Source organism: Chinchilla lanigera, unplaced genomic scaffold (genome assembly GCF_000276665.1).
Source record: "Chinchilla lanigera isolate Chin_1 unplaced genomic scaffold, ChiLan1.0 scaffold00014, whole genome shotgun sequence".
NCBI lineage: Eukaryota > Metazoa > Chordata > Mammalia > Rodentia > Chinchillidae > Chinchilla > Chinchilla lanigera.
Window position 1 is genome coordinate 10,634,427 of NW_004955415.1, and position 16,436 is coordinate 10,650,862.

Below are 16,436 nucleotides of genomic sequence, written 5' to 3' on the forward strand. Positions count from 1 at the left end.
CTCCTCCAATTTGGAAAACACCACGATGTATGAGCACGCGTCCCTCGCAGCCCCGTTTCCCACTTTGTTCTCATTCCCAAGTCCCAGGGGATTAAGTCTGGCCCCGATGAGCGCACTCTTTTTTCTTCCTTGGGTTTTCCATGATAGCATTCTTGAGTCCCGCCGTGACTGTTTCTACACTTAATCCTTGTTCCCTGATTCCACAGTAGTGCCTTGCTGGCTCCTGGGTGAGGTCTTGGATAAAGGTACTTTATAATCTTTGAAATGATAACTGAATAGTGAATCACAATAACAACTCCTTCAAAGCCATCTTTAAAACTGTAATGGCACAATCTATATCCACTTTGGGGTCTTTTTCTTACTTTGGGGTCTGAGGGAATCTGGAGCTGAAAGGTAAGAGCAGGAACACATCTGCTGAAGGGGAAGCAGCATAGCACAGCACATCAAGAACTGAAGATCTTAAGCCTGGCTTTTTCATTTGGGAACTTATAGACACACACACAAAATTTGCAAACTGGGCTGGCCTCATTTGTAACGCCTCAGAGGATATGGAGAGAAGTAAGGAGTACAGCAATAGTCCCGTTCCCTTCTGTCCTGATATCTTGGGGTACCAAGAAATACACCTGAGAAGAAAAAAACTAAAAAAAAAAAAAAAAAAAGTCACGTCTGGCCCCACCTATTTAAATCCTGAGCTTCATCTTACTACTAAGCATTCTTTTTTGTAACACTCATTGCCTGAAGATATTCTTTGTATCTCTCAATTGAAAGCTGGAGGAATTCTTCATAACATGCAGCTGGAGAAGGCTGAACACCATCCACGAGGGCGAACACACAGGAACCCTCTCCTCCACCAGCCCAGACAGGGGACCACCACCTTGACGCTTCAGCCTGGTCTTCTCCCCCTCTAAACACACTTATTCAGCAATCAAGCCTAAATGCGCACAGCAACTAGCTTAAAGAATATCAAATATAAAACTTTGCCATATAGTATTTCAAATTACTCTATTTACAAGTTTATCTTACGAGAAAAGTAAAAGATACAGTAATTCAACACAATTCAAGTTTTTCCTTTTCCTCTTCTTCATGAAAGGTCTCTAATGGAATTCCAGAAACAGGAAATGCTCTCTGGAGTGATGTTGTTATCTACTGGGCTCCTGGGAGCTTGGCAGTTTATAGTTTGTCTGTCCAGAGTCCCTCTTGCAAGGACATTCATGTGTGGGAGATATGGTTGCTCTGTTCTTTGGAGGCCAAGTAAGTTTGAAGTGTCCCGGGGGAACATCTCCATAAGAGGCAGTTTTCCATAAGACTCACCCCACTTTGAGGAGGAAATTCCCTATCTTAGAAGGTATTATCCCAGCCTCCCTGCCCCAACCTTTGGCCGTCTTCCTGAGTCACAGAGCCCTCAGGCCTCAAAAGCCTAAAATTCCCTTTTTCTGGGTGGCAGTGAATGCAGACATCCTTTTAAACTACAGACCACAGGGAAACCCCGCAGAGTCATCCCTGAAAGTCAGAGGGCAAGCCCAAAGCACTGCACAGGGCTGGTCACTGACGGGCAGGGGGATGAGTGAATGGGAAGACGTGAGAGAACCCGTCAGATGGTGTCACCCATCGGGAGGTGGCATCTGGCCCCCCCTAGAAAGCAAACACCAATTGCGTGGACAACAGAAATATTAAGCCTGTATGTAATTTAATCTCAAAGCATTACTAGAGTTTGCTCTAAATATATCCTGGTGCTGCTGAAATTCAGAAAGTGAACACTTCTGTCTCCCCCAAGTAGCCCACCCTAATACCTTGACCCTCTGTTTTAGGCAGTTGGAAGATCCTCTGTTTTAGGCAGTTAGACCATTCACAAAACTACCAAGAAGGGCAGGGGTAGGGGAAGTGTTTGGTTTGGTTTTAGAGTAAGTGCAATTGCCACAGTTACTAGGCAACAGCAGCCCTCAGTGGCAGAGAAGTTCCTGGCTCAGGAGGGGAGGATGTGGGGTGTGTTTGCTCCTTTGCATGAAAAAGCTGGCCTGAATTTTGTTGATGATGGGCCAAAGGCTGCTTCAGAGATGGTGAGAAGTTGGATCTTATATAAGCAGGGCCATAACCCTTCTCCGTCCTGCCTGTACACAGACAGACCCAGCTGCCTGCTGCAGAGTGGGCCTCCAGTAGCAGGAGCAGACACAGAAAGTGCATCCGCTGTAAACAAAAGCAATGGAGCCAATCTGGACCTCGCTGCAGTTTCTCTGCCCTGCCCCGTCAAACTTAGCTACAGTGTGTGCTCCTGGAGACAACTTCTATCTTACTTTCTTTTTCAGAAGGTTGGGAGTCAGCATGCCCCATTTAGGATACTCCTAAGGAAGCTTTGCAAACGTGATAATCTCTAGATTATCAAAATCGAACAGCCTCCTCTCCTGATTGACCTCTGCTTGCAGTATTGCCACACATCAGCTGAGATGATCATGGAGATGGGTGACGTGAGTTCCCAGAAACATTCACGATGACAGGGAGCAAGAGTCAGTTTCCTCGCACTTCTCAGCGGCAACGAGAAATAGCTACAACACTGGAATCAGCAGTTGTCATGGATACCATGTAAAGCGCAGCAGTTCTGCTGGGGCCCATGGTTAGACAAACTCCACGTAGTTCTCAGGGATGAGGCCAGTCTTTCCATTCAGAGTCCCCTCCAACCAGCCAGGCTCCTGGGATGGATGAACTGTACAGGAAAGGGAGAGAGAGAGAGAAGAGGCAATGATACAGACACAACAGGAGGTTGCGGGTTGTGGGGTGTGTCTGTGTAAGAAGGAAGTCTGGGGAATGAATGCGATCACTTCTAGGGTTTGTTTAAACCAGAGACTCTCAATCTTTTGTGGCATATCAACCTTTCGATGAGGGCTGGTCTGATGTTTCTCCACAGCAAAAAGGAAGACAGACATAGACATTCAAAACTTTGCATTCAATTTTAGCAGTTTCATAGACTGTTTGAAGTTCCTGGTTTAAACTATAAATGACATGCTTATACTTTTTAGGCTGACCTCTAACCTCCATCTGTATGTATCACCCATCCACCCATCCATCTACCTATCTATCCATCCATCCATCCATCCATCCATCCATCCACACAGATATCCACATCCCTACTTAGTATCAGCTATGAGCCCAGGGGAGTGCCTGGGGAAGACTGCTGAGAAGTAGCCCTTATGGATATCTAGCTTTTAATTAGCATTTTCCTTTCCTTCAAATCCTTACCCTCCACTTCTAATTTCTTTGCAAAGTCCTTCTGTGCTTTCTGTTTTTCATTTTATAGCTTTCAAATGCTCTCCTTTTGCTCCACTCAGGCACTTTCTTATTTTCCTCTAGTACTTTAGTATTTCCCCCGTTCTGTGTAACATCTGAGAGTTGTCCTCTCACTCTTTCTACTGCAATTTTCAAAGCCACTGTCCCTTTGATTTTTCAGTATCCAAAGAATATAGATCCATTTCTGCAACATCACCATCCATCTCCATGGCAACCACTGTGATATTATAAAGATTATAGAAAAACCCAGCTGAGTCTGCAAAGTAGTCAATAGCAGGCAGGAAGAGAAGGAATGGTGGAACTAGGAGGTGGGGGATTACTTGTGCTTGCGAATTGGAGATACACAAATCACTCTGGGGTGTGGCAAGGCATATACTCTTAATGTATTAGGAAAACTCCAATTATCCAAGATTGTTTGGAGTGAATGAATTTACCCTGTTCCCGTCCTGTGCTAATTAAGTGACTTCCCAAGCTTGTTTTAGAAAAGCTTTTCTGTCCCAACACTACTAAGTAACTGTAGTTTTGGCTTGTAGGGAAAGAACAGAAACCAAGGAGCTGTGGATTTAGCTCAGCGGCACAGCGCCTGCCTGGCAAGCGCAAGGTCATGAGTTCAATTCCCGGTAGCAGAAAAAAAAAGAAAAAGAAAGAACAGAAACCAAAGGAACTACAGGGTAGGGAGCCAAAGGGCAAGCACTGAGGCTTACAGAAGATCAATGCCAAACCTGTACAGACCTCAAATGCTTCTTTAGAAAAAGGCAAGGTCAAACAGCTATTAGTTGGCCTCTAAAATCTTGCACCATTTCCTGTCACTTGTTCAATACTAAAGTCAAAGTAGCAAGGGTACTATGGATCCATGGCCACCTGCACAAGAGTGTAGAGAGGAGTGCTATGTCTGGAAGGACACACACAACTCCAACCTGGCTTCTCCTGCTACAGAAGTCCTCCTGGACTGCCCCTGAATAACACCCAAACGTCCCTGCCCTCTGCCTGTCCACCCAGTGGAAGTTGCCGAGACCACTTCTGTTTCTAGGCCTATACAGTGATGACAATAAAATCTCTCCCCTTCAGTGGGTTCTTGAGAGGATTAAAGGAGCCAACATGGATAAAGCATTCTGCACAAAACCAGGCACACTGTGAAGGCTAAATGTGGGTCAGTCACTGGGGGCTTGCCATTATCTGACCAGTCACATGGACTTGTTCACCACACTCCATCCTAGCACAACCTGGGTGAAGATCTGGTCTCCACATCCACTGAAACTTAGAACCAAAATGAACAAATCAAACCCATTGATCAAAACAAATGACCTAGAAAAGAACCAACCAACCAACTGCACAAAATAAACAGCAAGGAAGACCTCCCCCACTGGACAGCAAAGCCTATCGCTGAGTGGTTGCTTTGTAGATGCACCAAGTCCGCTGCCTTCTGTCATTTCTCTCTTCCTGGCCACAGTTCCGAGGCACAGGTACCGAGCTGGTAACATACAAACATCAGAAATGGAATTTGCAGACTAAGGGAAGAATCCAAGGGGACAAGAGAGGCCCTAAAACTGGAAGCCAAGAGGGGTGTCACATGGGATGGCAGGGGATGAAGCAGCCTGCGGGTCAGTCTGATGACTCACTGGAGTCTTCCAACCAGGATTTATTTCAGTGTCATGCCAGACCACATGCAACACCATCACTTGCATGCTTATTAAAACTGCAGGCTCCTAAGTCACGTGCGAATCAATTAAAGCCAAATCCTGGGTAGCAGGGCACAGGAACTTGTATTTTTAACTGGTTCATAGTAAGAGCAATGGCTTTCCTGGGCCCAAATGCCTTGATAATGAAGGAGATAATAAAAATTAAAACGTAAGTTCTCACTACCTTCTGGAGGAGTGAGGCAGCCCCAAATGCCCCCCTTCTCCCTGTTCTCTGCCATTTCCTGTCCTCAGACTTGGGCTTAGCTGAAGCCCCACTTTGTTCAGAAATAGCATCATGGAATTACTTCTGCCTGCTCCTTTCTTCCTCCCAACTCCTAGAAGGCTCACAGCACATCCCACATAGTATTGCTGGGTCCTATTCTATCTAGTTTTTCAGTGCATTTTGGTTGGTGTTTCAGTACTCTCTGGCTTGACAGCCTTTACTAGTTCCCCTCTACCTTGGGAATTATAGCAATAAAACCCAACACTCAGAAATGCTGACTGCAAGCTGCCATGTGCTCAGCGTTTTAGATATACTGATTCATTTGATCCTCACAATCCTAGCTTGTACTGCTATCATTCCTATTTTATAGAGGAGAAAGCAAGGCTCAGAGAGGTAAATTAATTGGTACATGGTCATCCTGGTCAAACCAGAATTTGAACCTCACTTGTCTGACTTAAGAAACCCAACCCTCTCTTTCCCACTTTATCCAGCCCAACTCAACCAGAAAACATGCTCCTTGAGGGAAAGAATCATAATATATGTGTGGTACACATGCTCATCGACAGGTCCTCTGCTAATAAGTGCTCCGCCTGCATACCTTCTCCCATCTTCGGACTGACTACGAAGGCAGTGATACCATCTCATTTTACCACAACCTGAGGCTCAGAAAGGTTAAGTGTCTTGCCTTAAGTTACACAGCTGGTGGAGCCTGGAGGTCCATCAAAGCCCAGGACATCTCACCTCAGAGTCTGGGGCACTAACCTCTATAGCTTCACCTGGTCCAGTGCTCTGAGCACTGAAGACACTCAGTAAGTGCTTGGAGGGCTCCACTGTGCCAATGGCCAATGAACTGTACCAGCATCTATCTAAAGACACAAGCTGTTGTAGCAAGCTGCCTGGGTGGCTTTCCAGCCCAGCAAGCATATAATAAACATAAACTGCTGCTGGCATGGCTGTGCTTCCTGCCAGCCACCTCCTCTCAGCTGTATCCTTGGATATACCACCCATCCCTGTGTATGTAACTCGTGGCTTTCTCCCCTCCTTGGCCCACTAAGGGTAAGAAGCAAGTGTGTGACTGAGATCTTTAATGGTTGACTGTCCCCAGGGGAAGAAGCCCTAACTGTAAGAGCTTCAGACATCTATGTAGTTAAAATGTGTCTACTCCTTTAAGAAATGTCTAGTGAGCTCCCACCCTGCACCAGACACTATGCTAGGTTGTTGTATATAACACAGAACAAAGAGGCAAGATTTTGCTCTTGGGGAGGGACAACCAATAAACAAGCACGTGGTTTGAAGTACTGACTGGGGGGGCACAGACAGACAGACAGACACTGACTCTGACTGGGATTAAGAATCTGAGTAGGGAGGGAGGAGATCAAAAAGCTAAAACCTAAATAATCCAAAAGGGCGAGCAGGATGTGGGTAATGCAAATGCGAAGGCCTTACGATGTGGAAAAGCTTGGTATGATTTTGGAATCATGGCCTGCAAGTTTTCTGTCCAGGGCCCAATAGTCAATGTGCCTCTCTGTGCAACTCTACCATTGGAGTGCCACAGATAACTTGTACACAAAAAGGCACAGGTGGCTGCATTCCAATAAAATGTTTCTACAAAAATGGATGGCAAGATGGATTTCCCTGGCAGGTTAAAGTTTTCTAGCCCTATTTCAGAACATAAAGATGACCTGTGAGGCTGTAGTATGTCAAGTGAGGGGGAGAGGAAGCCAGGGGGCAGGAGTTGGGCCTTGCAGATAACTCTCAGAGCAAGGGAAGGCCACCCAAGTATGGTGAACAGGGAAACAATACAGTGTGATCTCTATCTTTCACTGTGTAGCGAACGGACAGAGGGGATAAGCGTGGAGGTGACGAGAACTGCGGGGCAGCGGCGGAACTGCCCTGTGGGAGGTGGAGGTGGCTTGGGTGCGGGTGTGGCAGTGGAGACAGTGAGGAGGTTGAGACCCCCCTCAGGAGCTCTCCCAACACCCACTCCTGAGCAGCTCAGGGCTCCCTGGTGAGGCTGCTTCCTATCAGCTGAGACCGTGGGACAGCCCCCTCGGCACTGGTGCTGCCTTGCACACAGTAATGAAAGCGTCCAGCTCATCTCACATGTAGAAAAATGGATCCCAAGAACTCAATTTTAGTGACTGCCACATGCGTTTTCCAGGTACAGCTAATCACGTTACTTCCAGATGACTAATGCCTCTGAGAACACGAGTTATTTCTCTTTCCGGTTACTCTGTGAGGTTCTCTTGGTAAGGCGAACAGTTTCCTAGTAGATTGGCAAGGGCCGACACTAGAGTTATTTCTGAGTATTACACATCCATCCCCCACGGCACAAAGTCCAAGAGCTGACTAAGCAGCTGCTCCAGAGTCACAGTGCAGGCCTCTGGGATCCAAAGCTGTGAGACTAATCCTTATGAGACAACAGGCTTTCAGCTTCATGTGCTCTTTCCTACCTCTTCCTTCTCTCTATTCCTAAAAAACCAAAATACACAAAACACAACACACAATATACACAAATGTGCGCATGTGCGATCTAAACCCGTCATTCACAAATGGTCTTCTGATTGGTCTGATGACAGAGCATCTATGTCAAACAGCCCTTACCTAGCGTATCTAGCACTAAACTGGTGAGACATACAAGGAAAAAGACTCCTTACCTAACGTGGCAGTAATTTTTTTCTCCTCCAGATGAGAAGAGAGGTAGGAATAGGATATGTGTAGCCTTTTCCTTTAAAATAGGATCTCATAAAATATCCCTTACACTAATCTAGAAAGTGGATTAACATTGCCAGATCCTTCTTTGACTGCAGCTCAGTCAACATCAAGTGGTGCTTCCTTCTGGGTTGAAGTTGGCCCTGCTCTGCGGGGCACCTGAAATGTCACTAGCACGGCTGAAGCAAAACCAACCGTGTCAGTGAACTCTGCCACAACTCCCAGGAATCACAGCGAGGGCTCTCATTCATTCAGCCAAACCTCTCTCCCGCTCTCATTTACCATGACAGGATTTGTGATGGTGACCAAGCTGTAGGGTGGAAGTGAGCTTAGACTCTACTAGGTACTGTGCTCTGCAGGGGAGGAAATGATTTGGTAGTTAAAAATCATCTAGGTATCTTTTCTTTCCTTTTTTTTAACTATGTAAACTACTTAAAAAAGGAAACATAGAAATTGTAGAGGGTGGGAATGTAAAATGGTGCGACCCCTTCATAAAACTATGTGGCATTTCCTCGAACAAACTCAGAGCTGCTGTACGGCCCAGGAATCCCGCTCCTAGGTGTGTCCTCGAGACTACTGAAAATATACGGTGTCAAAAAGCTTGTGCACCAACACGCACAGTGGTATTATTCGTAACAGTCAAAAAGTGGGAATAATCAAGATACCCACCAAGTGGCAAACGTTCAAATAAATTGTACATCCACACAAGGGAGTATTATTCAGCCATAAAAAGGCATTAAGTTCCATATGAATCGACCTTAAAAACATTATACAAAGGGAAAAAAGCCAGTTGTAAAGACTACATGTTTATAATTCTATTTGAAATGTCTAGAGCAGGCAAATCTAGAGACAGAGAGCAGATGAGCGGCAAGAGGGCTAGTGGCGAAGGGGGCCTGACTGTGAAAGGGTGCGAGGCTGGTCTGTGTGCGTGTGTATGAAGGCAGGGAAAAATATCCTGGAAGGAGATACTGATGATGGTTGTACAACTCTGATGATGGTTGCAACTCTGTTCTCCACCCTGTTCTCTACTAAAACCCATTGAGTTGTACATTTTAAATGGGTAATCTGTACGGCATGTGGCTCTCTCAAGCCATTAAAACAGAAGAAGGCTGCACTGAATAAAAGGAGTAACAAAGAAGACACCCAAGCACAGCCAGGCGTACCTTTTGATAGTTTAAACCGGCCCCACCAGGGGTCTTCCGTGTGGCCAGGGTACACAGCTGATAGGAACACGGCGGTCCCTTGCCCCCATGAGCAGCAAGTTGGAACTCAGAGGACAGAGCCGTAAGCCCTGAATTGACCTGGAGATGTGAGGCTCTCTCATACCCTGCTCATCCATGGGCAGAAGCCCCTCCTCTGCCGACAGCAGGACACAAGCCCGAACTACACAGTTCGTTCTGCTTTGCCTGCCAGGAAAGCTGCATTGTGTCACGGCTGGGCAGGACCCCCCCACCTAACTCTATGCAGGGGACACTCGCCTCACCAGTGACATGATTTCAGACAGCTTTCAGCAGACCCACTGCACCTGCCAGCCTGCCAGGGCCTGAGAGCAGCAGCTGCTGACAGGAGAGTGGCTGGGCTGCCTGTTCTCCGCTGACTTGTAACGTACCCAAGTGGAAAGTGATGGGGGAAAAGTTCCAGGACAGTGCTTTGAAAGCTCGGAAAGGTGTAAAAGGGACACGGGCTCAGCAGGCCACATGCAGTTCTCAGCTCACGCCAACTCCTGCAGGCCTAGAGTGGAGGGTCCCTTGGGAATCCCCCTGTCCTCTGTGCCGTTTCCCATGCTGCCACAGCTGATTAATGACGTCACTATCATGAGCCCTTCTGAATGTGGATCAAGTAAAGGCTGGTCCCCTGGAGTCCACTCTGCTCCGGCTTGGGATGTAAGCCCCTTCCAGACCGCCAGGACCCAAGGAGTTGAAGTGCAGCACCTACTGCTCAGTTAGAAGTCAGGTCTGAGCCACATCAGCCAAAAAGGAAACACTGTCCCTAGGAACTATGAGAGTGTTGGGTCTTTTCTTAACATGGACATCATGATGATGATCCTAGCAATTATAACATGTTAAATCCTTAATATGTGTTCAGTACTGTTCTCAATGTCTCTCCATGACACCCTCTGAGGTTGGCAGAGTTATGTTTTCATGACAGAGGAGAGAACTAGGGCACTGCTTGAGGTCATAGAAGAACAAATGGTCGAGCTGGGACTGTACCTTGGCCTGGTTCTAGAGTCCAGGCTCTCAGGTGATAGGCAGGCATGCCGGCTGCCTGTGCTGCTGCCTCTGTCAGGCGGGAGGGGTGGGGTCCAGAGCCGGCAGGGCTACAGCCAGGGTGGAGAGGGCTTGAGCGGTACACACTCGCACACTGCTAGGCCTTTGTCTCTGCACCTGAGGCCAGGGAAGTAGCCAGAGAAAAAGCCAGTTTCTGCAACCTGGCAGCTGGCTTTGCTCCCTACTATGAAGAAAACAGACTACGCCCTCTTCCCCATGGATCCAGGAGGCCTAATCTCAGAGGAGAACTTCACCTGGGGAAGAAATCAGCTGCCGAAGAAATTTGCGAGTATCAACAGGATACAGATTTTCCTCGTAGGTTAAAGATAAGTTATGGCCATCATCACACCAGTTTTCATTCAAAAATATATTTTAAAGAGGAAAACAAAAAGACACACAAAAAGCTATGCATTAAGCAAATACAAGGTCCCAGTTTTGTGATGAGTTGTGATGCTATTCTCACACCAGAAAGTGAAACAGGACAGCGGGTGGTCTGAGGGGGACGTAACAGTGGGGCAGCTCACCCTATGCTCCTAGAAATGAACAGTGATGAACACGAACCCAGCGTACTCAGTGCCCCAGAGCTTGCCAAGTGCCCTGCCATCTGGGAAATGTCCCTTACCTGCTGGGAGGGTGGATCCCAAACCCAAGAAGAAAAGGGCACAGAGAAGGTGGTCCCAACTGGTCACCCTGACCTGACCAACTACAGCTCATCCCTGTTCTCCACTCCTTTCTCTCTTACCCTCTGTCTAGGCCTCAGATTCTTAAAGCAACTGCCAGGTATGCCAGGCCCTGGGTTGAGTATCGCCGCGTGTTCATAACAACTAAATGGGTTGCTGATAACATTTTTCTAACTCTTGATAATGTCTCTAGAAGTCTTGTCATTCTCTTATTTTGGAAAAAGATACACAGACATGCACACACACACTCACTCAGTCTCTTTTGGTCTTACCCATTCTATTGAGATTTTTCCCTAGAAAGGAACTTGAAAAATGCCAGTTAGTTATTTGCTTCTCCTGCCCCGACCCCCTTATTTTTGCAAGGGGATGAGAAACTCACCATTATCAAAGACCGTGCCTGCTGTGAATGACAGCTCCGAGTCGTGCTCAGCTTTGCAGGCGTACAAGGCCTTTGCCTTCCGGAACGGTGTGCTGTGTGGAAACAGGAGTTTATTTAGTATTTTCTTCAACCTGCAGGAAGTCCTAGCTATTTCATGTCTCTTCTTCCTTTGCCTTGCAAGCCACCTAGTTCTCTCTCATGGGAAGAGCCTGACAAGGCAGCCAGATAGTAGAACATGAAGTGGGAAAGTTGTAAAGGTCACAGGAGAAAAATGAGAACTACTCAGAGGAAAGCTCTAAGTTTCAAGGATGCAGAGTTCTTGAGGGGTCACCTTGTGCCACATTAAAAATTTACCTGGGAGTTACAACAGCTGAAAGCGGGAGGGTAGGCCGCACCTCGCTTCTGGAGCAGGAGTACCTTGTGGGAGGGAGGAAGGAGGGGTCAGGAAGAACCTTCCAAGCTGCTCTGGAGAACACTCCCAGCACTCTTGGAAGTTGGCAGGGCTCGATGACTCAAGGAGCAATTCCAGCAAAGCCAGGTTTCGGCTCCAGGCCACAGGCTGACATTAGCTCTCCCAGATGTTCCTCAGTTCTCATTAGCTTGGGTCTTGCTGGTGGGGAAGGATTCCAGAGCTGGAGCTCCCCAGCCCCCAGGGTGGGGCAGGGCATGGAGAAGGTGTGTATGAGCAGTTGCACATGTATGTGCATGAGCACACACAGGCATGTGGGAAGGAGGGACAGGAGAGGGGATATGATGCCGTTTTGTTATGGTTTTGTTCTCTGTCCTTCTCATGCCCATAAATGTTGATAACCATTCTCCCTGTGCGTCAGAATCAACTGGGGAACATCTAAAATTGCAGTTGTCTAGGTTCTAACTTGCAGAAACAAACAGAGAGATCAGGACTTAAAGAAAAATACTGGGTGGCCACCGCTCTCCAACTGATTCTCATGTGCAACCAGGGCCGAGCAGAAGCTGGCAAACTTCTTTTGCAAAGAGCCAGACAGTGCCTCAGGCTTTGTGGGCCACGTGGTCTTTATTGCAACCACTCAATGCAGCACTGCAGCATGTTAGCAGCCCCAGAGTAAACGTAAGTGAATCGGTGTAGCTGTGGTTCCATAAAACATTTATAAGAAACGGGCAGAGGGCTAGGTTTGACCCATCTCAGGCCAGGGTGTTAACCTGCGTTCCAGAAAGTAATTTTTCAGAACTAGTAAGTCCTGTTACCTTCTGTCAATTGTGGCTTTGATATCCAACTAGTTCCAAACAGTCTAGAGACCTCTCAAGGGCCACAGTGAAATTTTATTTTCACAAGTTGGCTCTTTATTTGTCACAAGGGGTCTTCTTCCTCTAAGTCATCTGAGGAAGTACACTAAAGGCCTCCAGGGTAGAGCTTTTTTTTTTTTTTTTTTTTTTAAAGGCCCTCTGGGTTAGAAAATAATTGAAGGGCTACATGTTATTTCTTTGATCTTCGCCTGTCTCATGGAATGCCTCAAGGAGCCAGCAGCACTTAAAGCTCCTAGGATATGCTGATTTCTAGTGGCTGATGAGACTTAGCTGGGGAAAGGTCTGGTCTCAGGGAAGGCCAGATAGAATCAGCTGAGACAGGGCATCTGGGGTCACTGTGGAACTGTTATTTCTTGGCACCATCAAGTGCAGCTTTCCTCTGGGAAAGGACAGGCACAAATGGATGGAAACCTATAGCAGGTCCAAGGACCTAAACTTTCCAGTCTTGGACCCATGAAAATGGAAGGAAAAAAGTCAAATCAAATCACAGAATCTGTTGTAGAATAAGGTGAGTAAACGATGATCCAGAATTTGTTGTCAGGGAAATAAGTTTACTGTTGTTCTCTCTGATATTCTAGTAGCTAAGGGATGATGGCCAGGTGGGAGAAAATTGGAGAAGTGGAAGAAAATTAAATGGGGCCACTGGGAATGAAGGAGAGAACCTTTCATATTCATCAACTCCAAATGGAAAACAGCTCTTTCTTCTAATTATTTTCAAAGAATAAAGTTTGGGACAAGGGGCATTTTCTGTCATCTAACTAACTCAGGTCTACATGTTGGCTGGGAAGGATCCAATATTCAATGTGCAAATTTCCAAAGGAGGGGAAATTTTTTCTTTAATGGGTGGAGAGCAGAGAAGAGGAAGCATCTGGCTGTGAAAAGTGCCAGAACAGCCAAAAACCTACACTGGCAGGCAAGTGGAGCCTGTCCTGACACAGATGATAGAAGGAGAATCCAGGCCATAGGAGCCACGGCCTTTGAGACCAAGTTTCAAGGCCTCCTGACGACAGGGCAGAACAGGTGGGCAAAGTGCAGAGACAAGGGAAGGCAAGGTTCCTCTAGCTGGGTTTTTATAGAGCTTATTTATTAACCTCATTAAATAAAGGAAATGGGACAAAACAAGGACAAACCAGAGAAACCAGCTGGGGTATGTGGCAGGCAGAAAGCCCAGGGAATGATCTTGGGTGCCCAAGATGATCACTCAAAGAAGTAACTTTCCACTAATATGAGGTGCTTGGAATTGAATAATAAAGTAACAAGAAAATAATTCACTAAAATAAAAAAACCAAGGTCAGGGGCTATTCTTCCCCTTAACAGGTGACTGCCAATCTTTGATACAGTGCTTTCCCTGGAGACCTCCCTCCGCTCCTTTAGGGTGTGCAAAAAAATGGGAGAAATGACAGAAAGGGTGCTTTTATTATGATTTATTATTTTTTTGTGGTGTGTGGGGATGGAATCCAGAACCTTGTGCATGCTACATAGGTGCTGTACCACTGAGCTACATCCCAAGCCCTCGAAGGGGTGCTTTTAAAAGGGACCATTTCTGTTCCTAGATGTAGGGTTGCCAGATAAAATAAATGACACCGAGTTAAATCTGAGTTTCAGATAAACAGTGAATACTTTTTTGATATATGCATATCCAAAAGATTGCATGGGACATACATATACTAAGAAATTATTTGCTATTTATCTCAACTCAAATTTAATTGATTATACACAAGCCCACCCCGAGATGACCATTCAAAGAAGTAACTTTCCACTAATATGAGATGCTTGGAATTGAATAATAAAATAACAAGAAAATAGTTACTAAAAATAGAAACGAAGGTCAGGGGATATTCTTCCCCTTAAGAGGTGACTGCCATCTTTGGTACAGTCTTACCTTTCAAATGTTTGTCAGCCAAGTCCATAAGCTACAACTCCCTCTCAAAATCATAGCAGAGTTTGCTTTAGGTAAGGTCCCTACCAAAAAGGACAGATCCTGCTGGTAGAAGGATTGCACTTGTAGGCTTTGGCTCTGATTCAGAAAGTAAAACATGTGCACCAAGCACCTTTGCTTCTTTGGTTCCCTACTCTCTGCAGTGAGCTTCAAACCAAACACAAAGAGCGCAGGGTAGTCTCAGCACCCTTCGGCCCTCAGCTGGGCCTTCAAGGGCACGAGCGAGTGTGGATCCTTTTGCTGGTTCACTGCTAGTTTTTGCCTCTGAGCATGGCATGAGGCCAGCAAAGCACTCAGAGGAGTTTCCCTCAAACGCCCTTGCAAGCTTGCAGAATGACAACACACTCTCCAGTGTGTGCGCCCTCAGAGGAGGGGCCAACTAGAGCAGCGGGCTACAAGGCACCATTTCCAGGCCCATGTGCAAATGCGCCTTTCGGCTGTGGGGGCGGGGGCTTCCTGGGAGGTGTGTGTGGGTTAGAGGAAGCAAGGATGTCAGAAGGGATGCTCTCCTCATGCCCTTGCTCTTCTGTGCTGCAAAAGGCATTTTCATTCCTGAGTATTAACCAACAAGCTCTAAAAATGGTGTGGAGAGGGGAGAGGAAGCCACTTCCAGAGGAGACATCATGTACAAGTTCATGGCACCATTTATTAGTTTTTATTCCGTATTTATTTTTAAAAGCCTTGCCCAGGAAAGGGAATATGAAATTTCATGTTCTGGAAGTAGATTTGGGGAAAGGACCCAGTGCACCTGAATGATGGCTGTACGCTCACGCCTCTTGACTGTACACTGCAACAGTAATTAGGGGATGGTGGTCCTCTCAGTTGCTCTGGTGGGCTGACTCTCCAGCAGTTTTCCTGTCTTGCTATCTTCTCACAAACATTTAGCTCAGTGACAGCCCAGTCCCAGCCTTCTCCCATGCTTCTACCAAAATGGCAACTTCCTGAAGGGATGTAGGACAGCATCCTCCAAATGGTGCTATTCTAATGATGACCAGAGGGGGCAGTACCTGATTTCCAAACACCGGGTGAACACAGTCTCTTACAACTATCTGAGGGTGGGAATGCAGATCAGTGGTAGAGCTCTTGCTTTGCATGCGGAAGGCCCTGGGTTCAATCCCCAGCACCACCAAAACAAAACAAACAAACAAACAAAAACTACAAAAAAAAACAATTTCCCTCTGTTAATCTGAAATATATTGGGAGGTAGAAAGGAGTGCCTGAAGTGGGGGAAAATCTTGGCATGGAGAGGTAGATAAGGGCCCACAGCTAACAGGTGTGAAAAAGTAAATACCATCAAATCAGAGTATATTCCACTTTTTGGCTGACTGACTCCACTGTCCTGAGTCAATCCATTTTGCCCAAGAGGCCAATGGTTTGAAAAATTTACTCCCTTTAGATAAAAATGATTGAGCCACACTCTCCTAATGTCCATGTCTCCCTAATGAGTGAGCCAGGCACTTCTGAAAAGTGATTGTCTCTGGTCATTGTAATGTGGTCTGGTGTGGGTCCTCACGGGACAGTAACTGCTCTAACAAGAACAATCCTTACCACCTCTGGTATCCTAGAAAGTCAATGTCTTCCAAAGTACTCAGACGTTGTCTAAGAAATACTTAGGAAATCATTTGAATGTCAGAGAAACAGGATCTGAATTTTTATATTTATATAATGAAGAAATAATATTGAGAGGCTATCTTTCCCATCATCCAGGACAAAGACTGATGTGGCTGCTAGAGTCTAGGGCTGGGAGCTGCAAGGGAATTTAAAGTTGGGGCTGCCCATGTGCTTGCAGGAAAGAGTGCGGGCTGAGGAGGACTCCTGAGTTCTGCACTGGCTCTCATTCTGTCCTGGGACTGTGTCCCAGTCTTCCTTTTTCTATAATAGGGCTTATGCCATTTCCCCTCTGATTCTCACATGAGGACAGAATGAATTGATAGATATGAAAATGCCTGGAGGGGAATTAAATTTAAAATTTGAGTTTATATATATTACACACA

General features: G+C 46.4%; 1 protein-coding gene across 1 annotated transcript in view; it reads right to left on the reverse strand.

Annotated features, from left to right (window-relative positions):
- Positions 1-983: 983 nt before the first annotated feature.
- Positions 984-16,436, reverse strand: part of Arhgap26 (Rho GTPase activating protein 26) — a gene marked incomplete in the record, with an annotated part of 431,142 nt that continues 415,689 nt past the window's right edge. Inside the window, 3 exon segments of the mRNA XM_013512302.1 lie at positions 984-2,698; positions 11,220-11,311; positions 11,574-11,636. Of these exon segments, the coding sequence (XP_013367756.1) occupies positions 2,610-2,698; positions 11,220-11,311; positions 11,574-11,636 (244 nt within the window).